The sequence below is a fragment of the Belonocnema kinseyi genome, chromosome 8, assembly GCF_010883055.1.
Source record: "Belonocnema kinseyi isolate 2016_QV_RU_SX_M_011 chromosome 8, B_treatae_v1, whole genome shotgun sequence".
Classification (NCBI taxonomy): Eukaryota; Metazoa; Arthropoda; class Insecta; order Hymenoptera; family Cynipidae; genus Belonocnema; species Belonocnema kinseyi.
In genome coordinates, this window is record NC_046664.1 from 98,012,265 (window position 1) to 98,036,875 (window position 24,611).

Sequence of the window (24,611 nt, forward strand, 5' to 3'; positions counted from 1 at the left end):
GAACCCTGAACACTTTTTTTATAATCCAAGTCCACGTCATATTTCCTTAACATGTATATTATTATTAAAAAATATTTCCGATTCGCTTAAACGAATAACTTTAGAGTGAGACGAGTTGAAAGTTCAAGGGTTTTCGAGCGAACGCGGCTGACGTGGACGTGTATGGCTAGCAGTTTGCTGTGAAATAAATGTAAATATTCAACATGTTCAATCTATGAAAAACATTTTTTTACTGCAATCCCAATATCCAAAGAATTGTATTTATTGACAACGAAAAATTTCGAAAATAAGTAAATATAGGTAAAAATTAGTCGCAATAGAAGTAGCAATAATGTTGATGCCATTGCGCAACGAAATGCTCGCCGAGCGGCCGAGGCGCGAGTGACGTAGGGATAGACGTACACGTCCATGTCAGCCGCGCGCGCTTGAAAACCCTTGAACTTTCAACTCGTCTCACTCGAAAGTTATTCGTTTAAGCGAATCGGAAATATTTTTTAATAATAATATACATGTTAAGGAAATATGGCGTGGACTTGGATTATAAAAAAGTATTCAGGGTTCTCCTGGCCTAGTGTCAAAAATTGAAAAAATGGCATTTTTCAAAACTTTACCAATTTTTTTCTCAGAAACTAAGGGTCGGTGGTAAAAATGACTAAGAACCTTTTCTTTTCAAAATCTGCTGAAGAAACCGAAAATATTTTTTATTTGCCGAAAAAGTCAATGTTTCTATTTGTTATTAAAAAATTTTTAATAACAATTAAACGACCACTTGGGCGACGAGCCACCCAAAAAATTTGGATTCAGCGGGTCAAAATACATAAGGAAAACCTTGGTGGCTGCATCCGAATTGAAAAGGCCACCAGGGTGTACCTGGCTCCTAGACTAAACTGCCATTTATGAAAATGACACCGGCTGCCAGTACAACCGCGGTAAATCACACCTATTTTCCATAGCATTAACTTCTAGTTACCGTTTTAGTTTATGGCAAATCTAATTGGTCGAGAATCTAGATCCAAACCCTATGTGAAGTACTAATTCAATGAAGAATTCAACATCGGGGACCGTGAAAAGGTACCTTTATTCTTGACGGCCCAATTATTTTAGAGTTGAATAGAAAAGTCAAATCGAACCTAGGCTCATTCCCAGAAGTTGTTACCCGGATTAGCCCGAATACAAGATATAAAGAAACTGTTTCACCTGTTGTACAAGTGTGTACACGCGTAACGGTAATACTTTGCTTCATTTTGTCTTATTCTATAAGTAAAACTAGTTAATTCCTTTCTCAATTTCAAGAATTTGGATTAAATATCCTTGATTTACCCTTAAAGGGTTTTACTTGATAAACTTTGCCGAAAAGCGAGTTATATAAATATAATTATCAAACATAATTTTGAGGTTAGATTTTTTTTAATTTTGTTCCGAAAATCTTGTAATGGGCACGAAATATTTGTAAAAAAAATCTTTGTGTTATCTGACCTGTTCATGAAGATAGTATGTCCTGAAAATTTCAACAAGAAATTTGTGTCTGTCTCTTTTACTGCCTGGTTCAACGTAAAAGTGAGAATTATGCTATTCTTTTAAATAAGCAATATTTGTATTAGGGTTTCTCTTGAAATAAGTTTCCCGTAACACTAACATGGGGGGGGGGGGGCTGTGCATTTGCGTAAATTTTTCAGTTTTTATTCAAATCAGCTGCCCACATAGGACGATAATCTCTATTCAATGTTTAAAATATTCTTATTTTTAAAAACTTGAAATTTTCCAAATTTACAAAATAGCAATCGAACAATTTGGGTAAAAAATTATCATTTTGTTGGGTCCGCCATTTTGGAAATTTTTGAAATTTAAAGCTGTTAAAAATTAGGATATTTTAAGCGCCACATCGAGATTGTCATCCTATGTGGACAATTGATCAATATTATTAACTGATTTGGGTAAACTTTGAAGGACATTCCAGTTACGAGAATTCGCACTTAAATCACGAGTATGAACAAATAATTAGAAAAATTAAAGTCTAGTAAGACACACTGAAAGTTATAAGTTTTTATTTCATTCTATTCTAAATCTTCAGATGTTTTTATTTATTGTTTCTCAGGTCGTAACAAAAGTTTTTTTTTTCTCTTAAAAATGATTTTCAAATTAACTAGTAAGTATAAAGTTAAACAAAATTTACTTGCTCAACTTAGTTTGTATTATTGAAAATTTGAAATGAAAAATGCTTCTGAAATTCTGGAATTTTAAGTTTTTATTAATGAGACAATGCGTTTTATTCTCTCATTGATGATGATAACGGTCGAAGAAATTTCACAGTGTGGATAAACTCCAATCACTGAATTTAAAATTTTAAGATTTTATTATATAAAAAGTGACAGTTTCACGTTAAGATTGATTAGACATTTATCTAAAATCAAATAATTAAATTATTATTTTAAAAAACCACCACTCCCATTATATAACATCTTTCTAGCTCGCCCAATCATTTTGTAAAACTGTCTACGGCCAGCCACATGAATATCATCAGCCAACAATTGTATGGAGTATGAACAACGATTAACTATCAACTAATAACATTTTAATATTAACGTGAAGAAGACAACTGTACACGTCTTGCCCCATGGTGCCCTATCTATAACAAACATTTCTGATTTAAAATAACCACATAGAAAATATTGATTACATTTTCCCTCCTTACGTTCACTTATTTCTGATTTCTTTCTCATAATCCTAATATTATAACTTATCCCTTAATACTGATTATTATTCTATTTTATAGCTCTTTCAACGAATGCTGTTCCGTAATATGAATTTCGAAATAGCTAATGAGAATAAAAATCAGGAGATAGATGAGGAAACTTGGATTTTACTAAAAGAAGAATGGAAAAAGTTGCAAAAAGAATGGATGTCTGAGAACGAACAAAATGAAGAAGAGGAAGAGAAGATACAGATTGAAGAGGAAAGCATGATAGAAGAAATGTGGAAGAATGATAAATTACGTCAATGGGAGTGGAAAAAGAAAGGACAGTGCAGAGAAAATATAAAAGATTCTAACACAGAGGCAATTAGAAAATCTGATATTCCACAAACTGTCATTATCATTTTGAAACACAAAGTCAACAAAGTCGCGGTCCGAAAAATCAAACATGCCTCCACCCAGACTAATCCAAATGATTATTTAAAACATCTGCGTTTTGAGATTCCCGATACAACATTCCTTGAAGTCTCAAAGGTTTCCATAGAAAAATCAAAATCCTCTTCGCGAGTGAAACATCGATCTGATTGCAAACTTTCTGAAACAACATCACTTGAAGCTCCAAAGGTTCCTCTAAAACAAACAAAACCCTCTTCTCGGAAAAATAGTCTATCCGATTGTAAACTTCCTGGTACAACACCCATTGAAGCTCCAAAATCTCCTCTAAACGAATCAAACTCCTCTTCGGGGGATAAACATCGATCCGATTGTAAACTTTCAGATATAACATCCCTTAGAGCTCCAAAGGCTCCTGTAGAAAAATCAAACTTCACTTCCCGGGAGAAAAATCGATCCGATTGTAAACTTCCTCATAAAACATCCCTTGAAACTACAAAGCCTCCTCTAAACAATTCAAAATCAAAACGAATTTCCTCTTTTCGGGAAAAACATCGATTCGATTCTAAACTTTCAGATGTAACATCCGTTAGAGCTCCAAAGGCTCCTATAAAAGAACCAAACTTCTCTTCCCTGGAGAAAAATCGATCCCATTGTAAACTTCTTCATACAGTATTCCGTGAAGCTCCAAAGCCTCCTCTAAACGATTCAAGCTCCTCTTCTCGGGACAAACATCGATCCGATTCTAAGTTTTCAGATATAACATCCCTTGGGGCTCCAAAGGCTTCTATAAAAGAATTAAACTTCTCTTCACGGGGGAAACATCGATCTGATTCTAAACTTTCAGAGATAACATCTCTTAAAGGTTCAAATTTTCCTCTAAACGAATCAAAATATTCTTCCCGGGAGAAAAATATATCTGATTGTAAACTTCCGCATACAACATACCTTGAAGCTCCAAAGGCTCCTATAAAAGAATCAAAACACTCTCCTTGGGTGAAACAGCAATCTAATTGTAAACTTTCAGATAAAACATTCCTTGAAACTCCAAAGGCTCTTATAGAAGAATCAAACTTCACTTCCCAGGAGAAAAATCGATCAGATGATAAACTTCCTGATAAAACATCCCTTGGAGTTTCAAAGGTTCCTCTAAAGGAATTAAAACACTCTTCCTGGGTGAAACAGCAATCTAATTGTAAGCTTTTAGATATAACATTCCTTGAATCTCCAAAGTCTCTTCTAATCGAATCAAAGCCCTCTTCGCGGAATAAATATCGATCCGGTTGTAGAACTTCATTTAAGCCGAAATTAGCTACACAGCCTGAGACCAAACACGAGCAATCACAAGAAGTCGATCCCGAATCTGTTAACTCCTCTCTAAAAGAAACAAACTCCAAGTGTTGGAATTGCGGAAGCCCACTTCATTACTACAATACTTGCGGCGTGCCTATCATTAGAAGTTTCTGCTTCAGGTGTGGAAACCCGGGAAAAACTCGAAGAAATTGCCCCAGATGTTCGAAAGAAGGAATACTTTGCTTCAGTTGTGGAAACCCCGGGGTAACTATACTTACTTGCCCGAAATGCAGTGAACCGAAAGAATGTACAAAACCACTAATTTATGACTTCTGATCAATTACTTCTAGCAACTAATTGTACAGCTTTTTCCAAACTTAATAAATGTTTCGTAATCTTCTTTTGCCCTCGTATAAAGACAGTTTTAAGTAATTTATCACTCCATTCGCACGCCATTTTGCTTGGAGCTTTTCACATTACGTAAAGATTTTTTTTTAATGTTATACTCTTGCATGTAAGGCTTTCTTGTAATAAATGTATAAATCTTTAACATGAGCGCAAGATTTTGCTACCTGTCCCCTACTCCCAAAGCTTGAGATAATTGATTAAAGACTGACAACTATAATATCAAAAGTATGTATAAATATAAATTGGATTAGGCATTATCTGAAATTTTAATATTCAAACTTGAAAATTCAAAATCAGAGGCTTTTCATCAATTATTGTGAAATTAAAACGTTCTCATGGTAAGGAAATCCTTTAGACTTGAATTGTTTTTATTAAAATCATTAAAAATTTTTGATTATTACATAATTTTTATAATTTTCAAAATTCAATAGTTTAAATTGCGAATTAACAAATTAGAAAATGAAACAATTGAAATTATGATGTTCAGAATGAATAATTTAGTAAGTTTCAAATTTTCTAATTCAAAATAACAGTCAAACATTGCTAAATTTTAAAAGTGTAATATTCATCAGTTGGAAAGAAATAGTTCAATTTAAAAAGTTTTCAATTTTTCATTATCGTGTAATTATAAATCTACGAATTTCAAACGATTTCAAAATTGCAAATCTCCACCAGAACTTCTTATTCTGCAAACATCGCACTCGATAAAAAAAACGCCTGTTTCCCTCCCTAGATACATAATATACTACTATTCCATTCAATTTAATTCGAGCATCGATCATTTCCCAGTTATTCTCAGTCTCGAAAAATCCCCGGTCATCTTCCAGCTTTCCAGTCCAGCGACTACCCAGCTATTTTTTATATGATGTAAAATTAAAGAGTGAGCGTGATTAATCCAAGTTTTGCGAACTCTGTAGCAACCTTGAATCACATTTTTGTCTATAAAAAAAAACCTTGATTTACCTTGAGGGTCAACGAAATCGGATCTATCACGTGAATCTTGTTTTGGTAACCACACCAGACTGTTTTTCCTAATACAGTCGCCATACACCGGATGGAATGCTGAGGGTTGCCGAGCGTTATCACATGGTACTGGGAAAGATCCCATTGGCCATCAGGACCTCTTCGGAATATTGTAACGGTCCCATCTGCCAGGGCAACGAGAACTCGTCCTTGGACGTGACTATAAGGAAGACAAAATCGCTATTATTCTTGAAAATCACTTTATGTAAAAAAAATAGCTTAGATATAACTATTACTATAATGAAATACTTACACTATCGCCAAAGCGGCGTCTTTAAGTTTCACTGAATGCAAACAAACGGCCCACTTGGCAACAGCCGAATGAACAAAAATGGCTCCATTCTGAGCTCCAAGCCACATAGTTGGTTGAATAGAAGACATTTTTTCAATAGGCGTTTGGTCCTCTTCAGTGGCTTCTTTCTCACTCGCCTCGCTCAGTTCACTAATTTCCGGAGATTCACCACAGTTTTTAATGAAATGAACCTTCCCCAAATTCACGGTCTCGCCATCTGCATTCGTTTGCACATTCTGAGGCTCTGTTGTTGAATTTTGTTCACTTTCTGGCTTCTCTGAAGATTCAGTCACCTTCTCATTTGAACTAGAGCCCTCGCATTGAGCCTCCGAATCAGTCTTTGCTCTATCGCCAATAGAATTGCTATTTCCTACATTTTCGTTTGTTCTACTATATTCTTTAGTCCCGTCGACGACGCTCATGTTCTGGACTGTCTCGTCGTTTGAACCTTGGACGTAGTCGCTCTCTTTGGCACCAGGCACACTCGCTATGCAGAGTAAGTGGTTTTGGCAGACGTTGAAAACTTTGAGAATCTCCGCCGGATTGTTTGCGTCTATCACAGTTACTTTTGACATCTTTTGGGTGGACGTGCAGATCCAAACTAGGGAACTCAATTGTTGTTCGAGTCTCTCAGCCTCAATACGACGCTGCTCGCTTTCTTGGAGTTCTTTGTCTAGATGCTCGACGGCGTCTTCTGCCTCGATTTTTAAGGTACTGTTGCTTTCTCGAGCTTCTGCGGCGTAGAAGACGCTGCCTCCGACCATCGAACCTCCATCTCGAGTCTTGCCTCCACTTAGATTTACTCCAGCTCCACACCATATCTGAAAGCACAGATCGATGTAAAACATATGTATAATACATTTCTGAAAATATTTTTTTAAGGCATAAGTGCCCTAGAAAACTAGTAACCAACGCGTCAACTTGAACTCACTTTCATTCCCGGCTCGGTTTCCTGAAGAGGTCTACAATAAACGGGGACAGGAACAGGTTGTCTAGCTGGTGCAGTAGGCTTTCCAGGCAAACTCCAGCCGTAAGCCTGCAATCTCCCGTCCTCTTTTCTAACATGAGCTCTAACTTGTCGATATTGTTCTCTTCTCTCGTTTGCTCGTCTAGCCACAAGTTTTTCAGAAGACCTGCAAACACACCAATTCCTTTCTTATTTTTTCTTCATTCAGCAATAATCTTTCACCGAAAAAAATGCCCAGTCCACTCATATTTACACTTACCGTCAAACAACAAATGTCAAAGAAATAGAAATCCAGGGCCAATATAATCCCTCCCCCCTTATACTTATCTCTAAATTTAACCATCAAATTTCATAAAAACATTATCCCCTAAACTGAAAAAAAGTAAGCGTATAACCACCAATTTCGAAAATAAACCAAATTTTCGAGTTCAACATCACAACACCAAATTCTATAAAAGTACAGACAGGGACCGAAATGATAAAACATAGAAAAATGGGATCGAGAAAGCTCTTAAATTGTGCAAATTTACCTTATGAAGCTGAAATTCTTGAGCACTGGCGAAATGAAGAATCAACGAAATGGAAAATCGAAACAAAACACCGATAGTAAAAATAAAAGCCAAATTAACATTATTAAAACTTCGTTTATTTCTCGACCAATGTAGATCATATTGTATATATATTAGGTCGTTTAAAAAAATATACAAACTCTTATTTACACAACAGAATCATACCTTGGATCTGACACGGAGGTGTATCAATATCGAGTTGTCATCAACTCTGACTTAGACTCACTTCAAATTTATATACTTTCAATAACTTAATACTTAAAATAGAATTCTATTGTTTGTTCATTCTACCGAAAGTATGAATATTTACAATATACATGAGAGAAAATAAAAATATGATTTTGTGCTAAATAAAATTTAAAAAATAAATAAATTTCGAGTTAATCTATTGTAAAGAAAGCCTAGGATATTTTGTATAAAGCAAAAGAAAGAAAGATTAAGAACTTAAATTTTGTTGCAAAAAAATGATGTTACTTATAATTACATGCAGTTTCTTTATAAGCGATACGTTAAAATAATAAGACGGGTGAAGCAGACCTTTGAAAAACTAAAACTCTCATCCAAATTTTAGTCAAAATCGCGTTAACTACTTCTTATATAACTTTACTTATATGAATGTTCAGAATATTATTATTTTCTTTTTGAAATTTATTATTATGTGTTTAAAATACTATTATGGCACACTAGTCTCCGCTTTTCAATGGTTTTCAGTATCTTTCGTTCTAGACTCGGGTAAAAATCAAAATGGATTAAAAAAGAGGTCAAGTGATTAAAATAAAAAGAGGGGTTGGCCTCTGTCTAAAATAGAATGCAAAAAACTGCCGCGACAGAACTATGTAGTAATCTAAGTTTTTACGAATATATACATGTATATAAAGTTGATTTCTCACATGGTGTCTCCCTGGTCAAGAAAATCTTGCCGACTACTTTTCATTGTACGTCTGCGCATCGCGTCCAAGGGTGGCGCTGGTACAACTTGATTTGTTGGGGCGCTATAACGCATCGTGTGTGGCCCTCGAACCAGCGATCCCCGATCTGCCGGGCCTGTAAAGAGATTACTAAAACTGAAACAGAAAATTCGTTATTAATAAATATACAACCAGTTAAATAAGAATGGATCGAAGGGTTAACGATTCTTTAAGTCTAATATACAGCTCCAATGCAAACCGTTTAAAAACCTTTGAAAATCGTCTCGATTTTTAATTACCTTTAAATCTCTTGAAAACATTTGGAATATAATAAAACCTTTAAAGCATATAAAATGTTTACATTATGCAGGCCTCGGACTCACTTCAGAAATAAGAAATAGTATAGTGTCACAAATTTCAACAAATGGCGTCAAAATAATAAAATAAAATGTTTTAATTAATAAACTTCTGTGTAGACTGAATTAATATTTATTTAAGGACTATGGAACCAGCACCCAAACTCAAAATTGAATTGAATCATTTTACTTCATAAATACTAGAACTACATCTTTTTCAGATAATTATGACCTACTCATCTTCTGAATCAAACGTGTACTCAGAGTGAAAAATTGGCTAATTTCAATAGCACTCGTATTTCTGTAAAACGTTATTTATTATCCTAATCCGAGCATAAAAAAACGCTTTACACAGAAACTATTGGAATTAGCCAATATTTCACTCCGAATACAGATTTTACTCATAACAGGAATAGTCCCTAATTATCTAAAAAATATGCAAATCTTGTATTTATGGAGTGAAATGAGGCAATTAAATTTTGAGTTTGGGCTCTGGTTTCAACGTCCTGAAAATGTTATTCTTTGGTCTTAAATTGTCAAAATTCATATTTAGTTATCGCAGTCTTTTTCCTATTCTCCTCGTTTTTAAATTAAATGTGAACTGAATTAATGGACACCAATAAGAAAATCTAACTATTTTTGGTTGGAAGTTCATCTTTTTGCTTTTAAAATTCACCTCTTTCGGTAGAAATGTCACCTTTTTTTATTAAGAATGTAACTGGATAAAAATCAATCTTTTTCTGTTAAAAATAAGCTTTTTTATTGCAAATTTTTGAGTTAACGATTAGAGAAATTTGTGGAAAAATCTTTCACGTTGGGTAAATTCAAACTCTTTGGATCACATTTGAACAACTATCTTAAAAACTAATTTCTTTGGTTGAAAATTCATAATCTTAATTTAAAAAACTCTTTTGTTGTTAAAAATTAATTATTTAACTTAAAATTTATATATTCTGTTTAAAATTTAACTGCTTGGTTGAAAATTAAATTTTTAGTTGAAAATTTATATTTTCGGGTTAACAATTCGACTGTTTTGTAGAAAATTCGCCTTTTTGGTTTGAAAATTTAACAATTTGGTAGAAAATGTAACTATTTGGCACAAAAGTAAATTGTTTTATAGAAAAATCGTTTTTTATTTAAGTTTAATTGTCTTGAATTAAAATTTAACTTCTCCATTTTTTGGTAAAAAATTAATCTTTTTATATTCTAACCTTGTGATGAAAATTGATATTTTTCGTTGAAAATTTAACAATTTGGTTGAAAACTCAACAGTTTCATAGAAAGCTCATCTTTTTAGTTAAAAACACAACTGTTTGGTTGAAACTTAATCTATTTTCGTTTTGAGGACTCAAATACTACTTTTAAAATTCGATCGAATCACTTGAAAGTTGAAAGTCATAAATATTTTTTAAACACCGTAAAACTGTTGAAAGATTAGAAACTCTGCTTAAACTCCTTAATACCCATTGAAAACATTTCAAATATCTTTAAAAATGTTTAATCCTATGAAATCCCTTAAAATCCGTTAAAATCTATTATAAAGTCTTTTAAAATCCACTGACATCTTTAAAAGTCCTCTGGAATAGCTTGAAATCCCTTGAAATATTTGAAAGACTTTAGAGTCTTTTAAAACACTTGATATCAGATGAAATATTTAAAATGGCACGTAATTTTTTGAAAAATATTAAAATCGTAAAATCTTTTGACATCAGTTAACCCTCTACCGCCCTTAAACTTTTTTTGATTTCTTTACTTTGAGTTTTTTAAGAATGTTATGCCTAAGGTGCAGTGTATATGAAAAAAAATTTCAGCTCATTAGCCTTCTGACTAACATATAAATCGATGCTATAAAAAATGCCATTCATCTTAAAGTAATATTTAAAAAATGCCAAGGTTACCGAACGTTACATATATGTCACTGTGGGCGGTAGAGGGTTAAAATTCCTAGAAATTCCATAAAATTGTTGAAAGATTTAAAAATTCGAAGTCATTTATAATCCTTGAAAATCCCTTAATTCCTTCAAATCGATTCAAATCCTTTTAAAATCTTTGCAAACTTTATTACACTTGAAACGCTATGAAAGCTTATGAAATCTGTTAAGAACCTTTGAAATATCTGGAGATCTCTTAAAATCGTATGAAAATACTTTAAATCTAGTGTACACTCAAAAGTCGAGTAGTTAACCTCTCGACTAGCATTTATTTATAAATAATCGAGCGATACTTACAACCTCCAAAAAGTTTGCTTGCCACCCGATATGCTAGCAGGATCAGTTTTACTAGCTCTGATCATTTCCGTCCATCTGACGGCCTCCTGCAATTCCATGAATCGTTCTTTGTACTGGTTTCTTTCCATTAGGACCCTAGCCATCTCCACCCTAGTGAATCTTTTCCTTTGGGCGAGAGGTACATCTTCTTCGTCATCACTTTTCGAAGTCTTGGCTGCTGACTCTGCCTCCTCTTTCGTTTTCTTCAATTCTTCTTCTAAGGCCGAAACTCTCTGGCGCAGTCGGTCTCTCGCCTGCTGAAGAGCTCGAACCTCCTCTCGAAGAATTTCTTGTTCGCTGTGAAAGAAATGGTGAGAATAATTATTATATTTTCCTAAAGATCGTTTTATAACTAAGAATTCTCGTTCTTGTATATCTTACCCTGTTAGCTCATCTACCTTCACGATCAAATCGTCCTTAACAATATTGAGTGCATTCCTATACAAAAAATAAAGAAAATAATCTCTGTAATATATCAGAAATAATCAAATTAAACCAAAAAAAGGAGTTTCAGAAGATCCTTACTTTGTGGCTAGAAGTTCGTTGTTCTCCATTATTAGGTTCTCGACCTCTTTGCCCATTCCTGTAAAAGCAAAGCTATTAAAAAGTATAGTAGCAGTGTATGAAATCGCTGGCAGTTAAAACACGAATTTGATGAAATGTTATGCAAATTAAAGCACTGTAAGCTAATAAATAAGCAGGGTCATTCCAGAAAAAACAGGTATGAAGAAGCCAGAGTAAGTTAATCGACGATTACTGTACGACAAACACATTAATGTCTCTTACCGAAAAAGTTGTCGTTAACTGCACATGTGGGTTATTCGTTGCATGCACCAATCAACGAAGATTTGAAGTAAATGGACCAACAGCAGTGGCACAAACAATGGAAAAAGAGAAGTGAATTGGTTAGACTCTTGTATTAATTATAAGCATTAGAAGAAGCACTGTATCTCTTATCTTATTCCTAAAATTCAAAATTAATCGGACCGGTTTATTTACAACAGACATTTATTTCATATTCATAAAGAAATTAGAACAGTGTAATTATTTAAAAAAAGTGTTTTTAACATCCGATCTTGGTTAAAATGCATTAATTCAAGAATTTTGTTTATATGTTCATGCAACGTACCTGACGAAGCGTATTCTCCAGGATGGACCCAACTACCTACAGATCCAGAAGATACGTTTTTAATTGTAAGTTTGAATTACACGCAAATTAAGTTTTAAGTCTTAAGATTGTTTATAAGACACTTTTCTTTAATTTTACCTGTAATATCTGCACCTTCATCCATTTCTCCAAGTGCGTCTGCATCTTGGAAACTAAGTTCTTGATACAACGTATTTCCACTACGTTGTTCCCTTTCAGTTCTGCTTCGACCACTTGGAGTCGAGGCCATTTTTTCAACAGTTGGAGAGGTCGGAGTAATCACTGGTGGTGGTACTTCCGTTTCCGGACTTTCATCTACACATTTAGTAGTTATTTAATTAAATTACATTATTTTTCTCTCCGTAATTTTCCGTAACACTGATAAATTTGATAGTTAAACCTACGTCTAGAAATGGTAGTAGTTTTGTTTTCCTGTCTTGGGTGATCCGTGAGCTGACTTTTGTCTGAAGTTTCTATCGCTGCTTCGCAGCTGGTATCACTCATTTCCGATTTTAAATTTGCAACATGAGGTGGAATCTCCTCTGGAATATCTTCTGCATTTATGCTGGCCTCGAGACTCTGGAACCCATAACTTAGAGGTCCAGAACTCCTCGACATTTGTGTCATTCCCAGCGATGGCAATCGACCAGGTCCTCGAGCACTTGAAGCATTTTCTAGTCTTTCTGAACTGCCCACGAGCATTTTTGTCCTTTCCATATAGTCCACATGTGTCTTAAATAATTCTGTATACCGATCGTGCAACCGAGAGTATTCACGCTTCAACTCTGATTCTTTTTCTTCAAGTCTTATGACTGAAATGGGAAAATTAAAGCATTATACGAAAATATGTTGATTATTTTTTATTAATCACACAAACGGTATAGATTTGAGTGCTCTTGAGTAAAATACAAGCAAGGAAAGTGGATGAATGATGAAATATGAGAACAGGATTATGCGAAGGAGAAAAATAAAAGCCCGAAGATTTGCACAAACATAAAATCTTATCAGTGAAAAATAAAAAAAATTTCCAATTTCGCGACTGATAGATAAATTCCAAATTAGACATTACCTCCATACGAAACATTCGAAATGATAAAATATCAACTCACAGGCCTGCAATATTCAGTAAATTGAGATTGTAAACCTTAAAATTAAACAGTTTTAAATTGAATGCCTTTACTTATTAGCATTTTCTAAAACAATTAGAGGATCCTCGTACAGGTCGGGACAGTGCATATGGTTCATGCTTGTTGCAACTGCACTAAACAGTGTGTCTACAAGGAGTAGAAAAATTACCGTGTTGCCATTATTCAACCCCCATTAACTGAATATTTTTCACGGAAATAGCAAGGTAAATGAGTTCAATGCATTATGAATTAAATGAACTGCTTTGCCTGAAGAGGAGTTTTCACATAGTGGAGATAATTTTTTCTCCAAAAATGCCGTTAAATCTATAGGCTGGGACTCGTTTTTGACACCTATACGCTATTTCACTTTTAAGAGGTGTCCCAATCTACACTACAAAAATTTTGTTTGCTGATTGAACGACATTCAACAAATCGGCTGTAAACATTATATTGCATCGTAATTATAAATCTTTTGTTGACAAAAAGTATAAAAATAAAGTCCGTTCCAACCTTCAATACATTCTCCTATAACAATATAAAAACTGCACATTTGAATTTTAAATATTTTAAATTGAAAAATTTTAAAATTAATTAAATATTCGAGGCCTGGACAATGAAACCATATTAAAATTAAATATTAAAAACTCAATTAAAAATATACATACTTGATATATTAAAAAATTTTAAATGATTTATAAATCTTCAATCCCAAAATTGACCATTGTTTTAACTAATAGCTCTTTCGATTTAAAACAGAATTTCTAACATTTCAATATGAAAATCTTGTAATTTTTAACAGGTTTAGAAATTGCTTACTCTCAAATCTGTTCACAGTCATTTATTAATCAACTTTAAATTTCAGAATTCTATTTTAAATATCTTTATTTAATTTTCATTGGCAGTTGGCCGATTGGAAACGTTTGACTATAAAAATTGTTGAATTTTAAACAATTTTTATTTTTTAATAATGTTCAAGTCTTCAAACCTTTATTTTAAATCTTTTTTAATTTTAAAATAAACAATTCGAAATTCAGACTGGAAAATAAAAAATTTTATATCCCAAGAACTCTAGAAATATACATTGGAAACTGAGCGATTTCATATTTTAAAATGTACAAAATTGAACTTTTTAAACTTAAACCAAAACTCATTAAAAGTTGCATAGTTTCGTGCAATATAGAATTAGTGACATTTAGTGTGTGTGGTTGAAAAGGCTTTTCTACTAAAAAATTTTTAAATGCCCGGTTAAAAGATAAATTTGCAGTCATTTCCCCGGTCTAGAAAAATTCCCGATCCAGTCACCACCCTTATCACTGAATCGTAGACGCAACACATTTAAAAATGTAAACAGTCATCTCCAAAATCTTATGAACAATTTATTTAAATATAAATTTTTAAAATACTTAAATTTCCCACTGCTGTTAAAAAAAACCACCTACAAAACAAAGTAAATTTAGGGGGAAAATATAAGAAACGATAAATAATCTACTCTACTGTAGGGAGATGGTGTGTGAGAGGTAGCATTGCCATTTGTACCATGGTCGTGTGAATTCTTGGTTTTAAGTTCCAGCATCCTAACGATCGATTCAAGGCTATCAATCTTCGAAACCAATTCCTTTCGCTCGTCCTCAGCGACATCTTCAAGCTCCAGCAATTTCTGCGAATAAAGAGTTTTTAAGATTTGTTTTAATTTAATTGTGAGTTAAAGATAACGCCAGGGCTCGAACTCACTTCAGAAATAAAAAATAGTGTCACAAATTTGACAAAATAATGTTCTAATTTTTTAAAATAAACTTATGTGTAGTCTGAATTTAAAAGTGTATAGGCCGAAATCAAAGAGTGCGCAATGGATAATTAAATTTATATTTTAAACCAAACTTCCAGATTTCCAATCTAATACTTTAAAAGTATTAAAAATGTCGTTCAATGTTTATTTAAAATGTTATTTTTAGTATATAAATTATCAAATTTCCTATTTATTTATTGCAACCTTTACAGACTCTTTTCTTCACTTTTCCACTTGAATACGAACTGAATTACTAGAACCCAATAAGAAAATCTAAATATTTTTGGTTGAAAGTTCATCTCTTCAGTTGTAAAGTTTAATATTATATTATTGGTTGAGCACACATTTTTTTGCTTTAAAATGTTATTACCTGGTACAAAATTTAATTATTTTGACGAAAATAAAACAATTCTGTTAAAAAGTCATACTTTTTGGTAGAAAATTGATCTTTTTTCTAAAAAAATCAACAATTTGATTGATTCTTTGATTTATTGATTTGATTGATTCTTTCTTGACTAACAATTTTTTTTAATTCAACTTTTTTGTTGGACACTTATCTTTTTGCTTTGAATATTAATGTATTTCAGTAAAAATGTCACCTTTTTATTAATAATCAAACTTTCTGAATAAAGATTTATCTGTTTCGGTCGAAAATTAACTTTTTTGTTGAAAATTCAACTGTTTTGCAGAAAATTTGTTTATTTGGCTCGAAAATTTAACTACTCCCTTTCAGGATAAAAAATTAACTTTTTTAGTTTAAAAATTTAACTATTTAATTTAAAAATTTTCATATGCGAAAAAAGTATAAGCTAAAAATTATTTAAATTGCTCAAACTATTTAGTAGAAAGATTATGTGATTTGTTAAAAATTCGTCTTTTTTTTAAAGAAAATTAATGTTCTTGGTAGAAATCTCAACTATTTGGTTAAAAATGAATGCACTTTGTTGAGATTTCATCTTTTTTGGTAGAAAATTAATCTTCTGTGCAGAAAATTCCTTTTTTTGGTTGAAAATTTAACTGTTTTGTAGAACAACAATTTTGTCAGAAATTCGGTATTTTTGGTTGAATTCAACTCTTTATGATTTGATATTAAAATATTAAATTTCAAAATAAAAATTGGCGGATCAATTGCTGCGGAAAAAGTTGAAAAAATTTTGTAAAATTTTCGGAAATGGTAATAACTACATTTTTGAGGTCGCTGAATTTAAATATGACGTCGCATGTCATGTCATTTTTCGGCAACTATAATTTTATTCTTGCAATAATTGTTGAAACTTGAACAAATATATTCAAGTTCGAGTTGTACTTTTTTTTCTCTAGACAGGAAAATGTGCTACATAAAATTTCAGAGCGAATTTGAATTTTTGTATCAACCTATGGGATCAAACATTTTCAATTGTGACGTCAAATTCAGATTCAGTTGTGCCTTTTTCATTTTATCACTCTGACTGTAACTGGACTTTTTACGGAAAAGCTGTGAAATAAGATGTCTGACACTAAAACAGACTTTTGTATCTAGTTCCACTACAATTTTGTCAAAACATTACAATATTTTTCCACATTTTTCAGGCCGGAAAATCTTTTCTCCGTAATTTTCTCATATTGCGCATTTAACCAACTTCTACCCCGTTAAAGGAACATCAATTTTGGCCAATTCGTTCAAGAGATATTAGGATTTGAAATAATTTGGCCCAATAGCTCTCTGTGGCGTAGGAAAATAGTGCCGTTGGTGTTATTTTTTTCTCTCGAAATAGTAGCAAAATAGTGTCAACGTTCACAGAAGTGTCAATAGTGTGGTGAGTCGGAGTACTGTAATAAATATAAAATCGACTAGTATACATTTATTATTTTTAAATGAAACTAACTTGATCTGATGTTTTTCGAAGCTGCTTTTCTCTCTCATATTGCGTGACCAGTTGTTCGTTATCCTCTCGAAGTAATTCTAATTCTACTTCGTGCTCTTGATTTTCTGTGTAGGCGATATCCAAACATTCTAAAACGTTGACTAACAAGGGCATTAGTTCTTTGACGACGTCCTCGTCGTATCGAGCGATCATTCTTTCGAATTCTTGATAAATGCTGCCTGCCAAAGACTGAACTTTCTCTGACATGACTACATGACTGTCTTCATGAGTTCCGTAGACTGTTTCTTGCTCCATTTTTAAAGCATTAACCCGGGCGGGATCTGCAGGGAAAATTAATTTTATTAGGACAAAATAAGCCTGTATTAAACTGTAATATAAAATGTTAACATCATTTTGAAGACTCAAATATCGAAATCCATGATTTTTTATTCTATTAATTCTGCATTAGTTAGCATGGGAAATTCATTTTTGACCACGCAGATCCAGAAACGTACAAAAAAAGAAGAAAAGTATTGTTTGCACACTAGAATGACTCACTGACGGCCTTAAAATAAACATTTCAAAGAATATTTATTATATGACATTAAAAATGGCTTGATAAGTTTTTCTATGAAGAACCAAAATTCCGCAGCCAAAGAAATTCAGTCAAATTGTTTATGGAACTTGAAGTCATTGTTTTCTATATCAATATGTTAATAAGATTAAGCTACGCATACTTTAATTATTATATTTATATAAAGAATCGAAAATTCCCTACCAATATACTTAAATAATTGGGTGCATTCGCCACTAAATAAGCAAATCAGCAAAACAGAATATTTGTCAAAATCAATTTTATTCTTTATGTATTATTTAAATCCTCCAATCCCCTCCTGATTTTCCTTCAGAAAATAAAACTAAAATAGATAGTGATACCCGACTCATATCTGTAAAGAATTGATTGAATTTATGTATAATTCGTCAAAAGCATATGGCTAAAAAAAGCCCAAAACAATATGAGTACAAACTACCAAATGATATCGATAACAACAAATCAACGGTTCTCTACAGTTTTTACTCCAAAAAATTGATAAACTGTCAAGTATATATTAAGTCACATAACCTTGCATCATTGTGCTCGAATTTCGGAGCAAGTTTTCTATCGCAACAAGGATTTGTCTCAGAAACTGCGACTGGTCATATTGTCTCGTGTCAAAAGCAGCAATAGCAATTAGCAGCGAATAATCATTCTTGAACAAGGTGAAACGTGTATTGCCTTCGCCTTGATATGAACCGTCCTGTTTTGACTTGGGAGTTGTGACGTTTCGCAACCACTGCTCTCAGTCTTTTTTTTACAGAATAAAGTACAAGTAAAGAGTATCCATAAGCACAGCACAATTCACTCACGTCAGACGGAAATCGACGGTAAATCTAGGACTAGTATAGAAAAGACATTTTTCCACAATCCACGGAAAAGTAAAAAAATGTCAGCCTTTCCACGGCCAGTGTGGTCAATGTTGGCGATCGTCTTCATAGACGTTTTCACCGCAGTCCGCCATACTTCGTATTTCCGCCACACTAGACACCACACCACGTTAAACACCTCTCAACACTGCTCAGTGCATTCGTTCATAAATATAGGTCCGTCTCAGCCAAACACAAAAAAATGGCATCTGTTTTGTCTTCTAGGCGGCTAGCACTGACTCTAACAGTGGCTAGCCATTTGGCACATCGTCGTGTTATATACGTGTGCCAAATGTCTATCGAACCAGGTTACACTGGTTACAGTGCAGATGTGTAATTGCGTTTTTTGTGTGCAGCTATCCATCCTTAATGTTCAATCGCTAAGGCGTTTTCCTACTGTGCCTACTGCAATTCTAGTTACGCCCCATTAAAAATAAATTAGGAGTGCTTATGTATCCCTTTTTCTGAAGAAAAAAAGTTTTGGCCAATTTTATCCCGAAAAATTTAACCGCATAGTATTTTCTTCTAGGTTAGGAATTTGTATTTTTTCTTTAATCAATATTATTAGGTCAAGCATTGACTTCGTTAATATTATTGTTGCTTGAATCAATACATTTTCTTTTATTTTTGTCCTCTCACAATTTTTCAATTCTTAAAAATAATTACTCGAATTAAAAAAATCAGGTTAAAATAAGAACCCAGGATCGCCTTTTAAATAAAAAAAAATCTGTTCATTCTCGGTTCAGTAGAATATTTCATAGTCAATGAAATTAAAAAATTCGAAATTTTAAAACAACCTCTTTTTTGAGAAGGAACAACAAGTGAGGTCCAAATTAAAGCATTCACCCTACCGAAAAGAAACTCAGGTAGATATTTTTAAAGGTCCAGAAAGCTCGTTTAAATGGCCTGAAGGCTTTAAAATATCCTTTCCGAAATTGAAATAAGAATACAAGCATAAATAACAATCAGAGAGGCTATCTCAATAGAGTAGCAGATACTCAAGGGTCCTTTGTTAAGCTTTCGGATTCAAATTTAGAAGTAGATTTTTTTAAATATCATAGTTAACAGCCTAAAACATAATAATTCGGAATCTACGGGTTTCGATGACTTCAGATATCTAACTTTTTTTTTAATGCTTAAAATTGGAATTAATAGAACGTTTCTCGTAAATGGAATGAGATACGCCAAAAAAGACGACATTTTTGAATTCAACTAGAAAATTTTATATCAGTATATAAGTTATAATTATAAATAAGTATAATGAGAAAATTCATCAATTAAAAAAAAGTGTTAATAATTTGAAGAGAAATTTAAAAAGGGAGAGCGGTTTAGCCACGACCAACTACTGTAAATAACTCTGCCTCCCCGGTACGTGACGAATACAAAAGGAACATTATATTACCGTCGCACCACTCTTAAAACGACCACTAAAAGGATATTGAAAAGGACCCAAATCTCTCAAACTATCTCCGAGACTATTTTGTTTCAAATCGACTTTGTTTATAAACACAAATGGGCCAAGCTATTTCGCTAAAGAAAACTCAGAGATTTCTTTCGGTAGGGTATTTTTAAATTAAAATTTTTGTTATTAGTTTTGAATCAATAATTGTTATTTATACATCAACATTTGTTTTGAAATACTTTTGAATATTTTTATAAAATTATTTTTTCAGTATAAAAATGATTTTAGAATTTTTCAAGAATTATCAAGAAAATATTTTTATTATCTTCAAATCTTTCAAAATACTTGAAAAGCTTTAAAATTGTATAGCAATATCTTCAAAAATACATATATTGTTTAAACAGTTTGGAAACCTTTTCAAGTTTTAAATTATTTGTTTAATGCTTTCAAAAGTTCTGAATCCCAGTGGGCACAATATTTGGCGACGTTCTTACATCGTTACGACATCCTATGTCCATGTCGTTAAGTCGTCTTTATGATATCGTAAATATGTCGTATGATCTGACGACGTCTTTACGATATCGTAAAGACACTGTAACGACATGGACATAGGATGCCGTAAATTTGTCGTAGACGTCGCTAAATTTTGTGGCCACTGGGATACTTTTTAAAATGATCTGAGTAGGAATTGTTTTCAAATATTCTCCTAACATTAATTTTTCAAAATAAATGATTTTCAATCTTCTTAGCAATCTTAGAAAACTTTTTTATTCCTATAAAACCTTTCACAATCTTTAAAAACTTCCAAATTTGTTGCTTAAATCTGAAAATATCTACATTTTGTTATAAATTATTTGAAATAATTTTAAGTAAAAAAATAATTTCGAATCTTCTCAAAACTTCTAAATATAAATATATTTCACTTAAAAATTAAAGTTTTTAAGAATAAAACAATTGAAATTATAAAGTTCAAATTTAGCTCTTTGAAATTTCAAAGATTCAGACTCAGCTTCAGGCTTTCTATTTTTAAAAATGCTGTTTTTTACATTTGATTCTTGGAAAAAAATTTTATTTATCTTAGTTGCAAATTTTCAAATTGAACGTGTTCTAAATGAAATATTTTAAACTGAAACAATATTTTGATAGAATTTGGAAACCGTACAAGTTTTACGTTAAAATCTGCAAGTTCTTCGATTTTCAACGAATTCAGAATCGTCTTGTGAAATCAATTATTATTCACTTTTTCTACTTAATATATAGTTCAATTTTTAAAAGCATTAATTAATTTATATTTATAGATTATCATTATAAACGTATTTAATCCAGAATTTTAAATTTCAAACGTTTTAATTTTTTAGGTCTTTGAAACTGGAAGTAAAAATTCTTTAAATTAACAATGTACGCTTAAAAAGGAAGTGTTTAAAGACAAATATTTCAGAATTAGGCATTTTAAACAGAATAATACCGTAATTTAAAAAGTTAACAATGGAACTTGCCATTTAGAAAAATTTAAATGGAACTTAAATTTTAAATTCGAACATAATTTCTCAAAACATTAAAAGAGATAAACAGATTATTTTTAATTGCATTATAATATTATCATGTGATATGAAATTTGTTACATTCCAAGTGATGAAATAGATTTTTCCCCTAAACACTGGGAAAATTCCCGGTCAACAAATATAATCATTGTCATTTCCCAATCCAGCGCCCACCCTGAAAGTTTAAAAAAAAGAAATATTTCATAAAATTGTGAAACTTTTTATGCACAAAAATTATTAAATTAATTTTATATAAACTTCGAGCAACTGCCATCTATGATAATGACAGCGGCTCCCAGTAAAACAACGGTAATTACACCTATAGCTATGTCTGCCAAATGTAAGAAAGGTGGCCACAGGGCACGACATGCCGTCGAATCTCTCGCGTGTATTGAAAGCACGGAGCGACCCAAGGATCACAGCCCCTTGCGTCCATTTCCACACGTACGTAGGTCACTGAAAGTTTCTGGTATTAGAATTAGAATGTTTCCACTTTAACGTCTCTAGAATTCCATTCCAGAAACTTTCGCAGCGACCAATGTATTTATTATTTACACACTTCGAAAAAATAAAGTAGCAACACAATCTTTACAATATATACTAAATTACCTTTATTATTTCTTCAGGAAACATTCATTTGGCGATACAAAGTGTTGTGACAACCTTAGCTTATTAGCATACATACAACCCATTCAATGTAACTAACAGTACAAAATTAAACACAATAAAAAAAGCTAAATCCATGACGCATTTTATTTAGATATTTTCATTCAGAAATTAACACTTTTATCAAACGCAGCTAAAAATCTTACAACATATTCGTTACTTGTTAAATGCTGATCATAAAGAAAGTGTTATTTAACACTTTGGTGCTTTAATACTTTAGGTTTACGCAAAGTATATAACACATAAAATATTACATCCGTAAAAAAATTATCTGCTTTTCAGCCAAGACATAATAAATATCTTCATTCACTATAATGCATTAGAGTACTCGGAGCGTGGACGAATGCAAATTTCATAATCTGTTGAAAAATCACGAAACTAAAATATTACTAATAAAAGACTTAGTATCCTCCGCCGAATCCTCTTGCATTCCAGTTGCCACCACCTCCACCTCTATTAAAACCTCCACCGCCCCCTCTGTTGAAACCTCGGTTTCCGAAACCTCCACTATTTCCGAAACCTCCACTGTTTCCTCTATAACCACCGCCACCACCTCCAAAACCACCACCTCCGAATCCACCACCTCCTCTCATCATCTTTGGTGGTGGGCCAGCACCATCAGCTGATGAAGCGAAACCAGTGGTATGTCCCCTTGGTGGTCTACGAGACTGGAATCCTCCGCCAGTTATTGGCTCCATTTCGTGACGACACGCATTCATTCCGCAAAGGGATTTTATGACCGCGAGTACTTTTTCTTCCAGAGGACTGAGCTCCAAAATCGTTTCCGGATCCTTTGCAGCTCTGACAACCAGACTCTCCAAAGCTGGCCTTAGAGCTATAATCGCTGCTGCAGTTTCTGCGTTCATATCCAAATTAACCCAGTTGTCCAATCTCACGACTCCATCAACGTATTCAACCTTTCGCGAGCCGAAGAGCAACAAATGAATTGGAGAAACCATCGTCATTTGTTTACAGGACACAGCCCTGGTCCGAATCTGTACAACAGTGCAAATTAAAAATACATTGTATTTTCGTCAATTAGTTTTGGTCATAATATGCTAAACAGGTAGAAGTCACAAAACAAAGATATATTTATGGCAGTGTACGAGAACAAACGATTTTTACTAAAAGCAGACTTCAGACTCGATTGATAAGTTCAAACTAGTGTTTATAGTAGCATAAATTTTGAAAAATATTAGCTTAACTATTTTTGAAATTTGACATACAATACACACACACACCACGCATAAAACCGTGTAAAATCCTTTCAAATCCTTTAAGGCCATGTGAGCGTAACCTTACATTTTTTTACATTTTTTTCAAATCTAACCTACGTTCACACGAAACGCAACATCAAGGTGAAATTTTGGAAAATTAAATAAGAAGCACTAAGAACCGTTTTTCATGTCCTAAAATTTTACAATTTTAAAAAGATTTTTGTTTGTTTGCTCTTTTCATAATTGTAAAAAGGTAGGATCATACAAACGTTTCTTAGGGCTTTTCATTTAATTTTCCAATTTTTCAACTCATCTTGCGTTTCTTGGGAACATAAATTGGATTTGAAAAAATGGGAAAAAATTGTTAAGGTTCCCAGTGGGCACAAAAATATGAAAATTCCAACAACTTCCTTGGGACGTTCTTAGGAAGCCCTATGTCAGACCAATCAACGCCTGTAAGACGTCCAATGTGCTAAAGATAACCTAAAGACGTCTTAAAGACATCGATGTTCTAGGCACATCTTTTGTACTAACATTAGACGTTTTAAGAGAATCCCTAGGATAACCAAAGAAATGTTATAAAAGACGTCTTAGGCATGTCCCAAAGACGTCTCTAGGACCTCCTTAATTTTTTGCCCACTGGGTTACGATCACCTTCAAAGTAAACTGGAAAACTCGAAACACTTTTTAAATTCCTTGAAACCATTAAAATTCTTTCAGAACCGTAGAAATTCCTTGTGACTACAAAATAGAATAAAAACCCGTAAAAGATCTTGGAATCTGTAATATTTGTTTAAATTCCTTCATATTTTCACTCAAATTTGATAACAACCTTTGAATCCCTTGAATCTTTTAATTTCTTTTAAAAATTTGATATCCTCGAAATTTTTTTTAATTCCTCTAAAAATGTTGAAATTTTTGACCCTATAAAATAATTTGATATTCCCTAAAATCCCTTGAAATATTTTGAAATTTCGAATTTTTAGATGACTATTGTCATTATAACCAATTTACCGAAGAAGTATGAAAATATGTTTTAAGGCAATGTGAAAAAATATTTGCATTATCGAGCAATTTGAGAAAATATTAGCGTGCCATTGTTTTCATAATAGTAGCAAAATAGTTGCAAAAAATAGATTCTCAATCGAAAAATACATACCTTTTCGCCAAAGACAAAGAAGGGGAAAGGAAAGTTTTGTTCGAAATTGCTGCAGTTTACAGATGTTTTGTGAATCAAGGCAGCCTTCGA

At 32.7% G+C, this 24,611-nt stretch overlaps 3 protein-coding genes across 11 annotated transcripts in view; 1 reads left to right on the plus strand and 2 right to left on the minus strand.

Annotated features, from left to right (window-relative positions):
* The window catches only part of LOC117177655 (JNK-interacting protein 3), a 27,638-nt gene extending 8,786 nt beyond the window's left edge, over positions 1-18,852 (minus strand). For 2 of the 7 annotated variants that reach the window (XM_033368461.1, XM_033368464.1), the window contains exons 1-14: positions 18,196-18,851; positions 17,094-17,413; positions 14,979-15,099; positions 12,720-13,127; positions 12,436-12,630; positions 12,298-12,333; positions 11,955-11,972; positions 11,694-11,751; positions 11,550-11,606; positions 11,130-11,465; positions 8,528-8,701; positions 7,033-7,234; positions 6,063-6,922; positions 5,750-5,969 (exon numbers count right to left, since the gene is read on the minus strand). In XM_033368461.1, coding sequence (XP_033224352.1) covers positions 5,750-5,969; positions 6,063-6,922; positions 7,033-7,234; positions 8,528-8,701; positions 11,130-11,465; positions 11,550-11,606; positions 11,694-11,751; positions 11,955-11,972; positions 12,298-12,333; positions 12,436-12,630; positions 12,720-13,127; positions 14,979-15,099; positions 17,094-17,413; positions 18,196-18,205 — 3,015 coding nt within the window. In that variant the 5' untranslated portion in view covers positions 18,206-18,851. Of the gene's footprint in view, positions 1-5,749; positions 5,970-6,062; positions 6,923-7,032; positions 7,235-8,527; positions 8,702-11,129; positions 11,466-11,549; positions 11,607-11,693; positions 11,752-11,954; positions 11,973-12,297; positions 12,334-12,435; positions 12,631-12,719; positions 13,128-14,936; positions 15,100-17,093; positions 17,414-18,195 lie in introns of all 7 variants that reach the window. The other 5 variants (XM_033368463.1, XM_033368465.1, XM_033368459.1 and 2 more) reach the window with 4 other exon arrangements.
* LOC117177656 lies at positions 1,063-4,878 on the plus strand. Of its 3 annotated transcripts, XM_033368467.1 has the most exons (3): positions 1,063-1,226; positions 2,468-2,537; positions 2,774-4,878. In XM_033368467.1, exons 2-3 carry the CDS (start codon positions 2,508-2,510, stop codon positions 4,712-4,714), a joined length of 1,971 nt encoding a protein of 656 aa, XP_033224358.1. In that variant the 5' UTR covers positions 1,063-1,226; positions 2,468-2,507; the 3' UTR covers positions 4,715-4,878. The 3 variants fall into 3 exon arrangements, with proteins under 3 accessions (XP_033224358.1, XP_033224360.1, XP_033224359.1); XM_033368469.1 differs by lacking the exon at positions 2,468-2,537; XM_033368468.1 differs by lacking the exon at positions 1,063-1,226 and having other exon boundaries at positions 2,535-2,617.
* Positions 18,853-22,066: 3,214 nt separating the features above from the next.
* Positions 22,067-24,611, minus strand: part of LOC117178620 (dosage compensation regulator-like) — a 32,564-nt gene continuing 30,019 nt past the window's right edge. Inside the window, exons 13-14 of the mRNA XM_033370043.1 lie at positions 24,522-24,610; positions 22,067-23,140 (exon numbers count right to left, since the gene is read on the minus strand). Of these exons, the coding sequence (XP_033225934.1) occupies positions 22,547-23,140; positions 24,522-24,610 (683 nt within the window). The 3' untranslated portion in view covers positions 22,067-22,546. The remainder of the gene's footprint in view (positions 23,141-24,521; position 24,611) is intronic.

What these genes read in the sequence shown, in the direction of transcription:
- LOC117177656 (XM_033368467.1), top strand. Translation starts at nt 2,508, where the DNA reads ATGAATATCATCAGCCAACAATTGTATGGA. An exon ending in TCAGCCAACAATTGTATGGA is followed by an intron (nt 2,538 to 2,773) that starts GTATGAACAACG and finishes TCTATTTTATAG; the next exon opens with CTCTTTCAACGAATGCTGTT.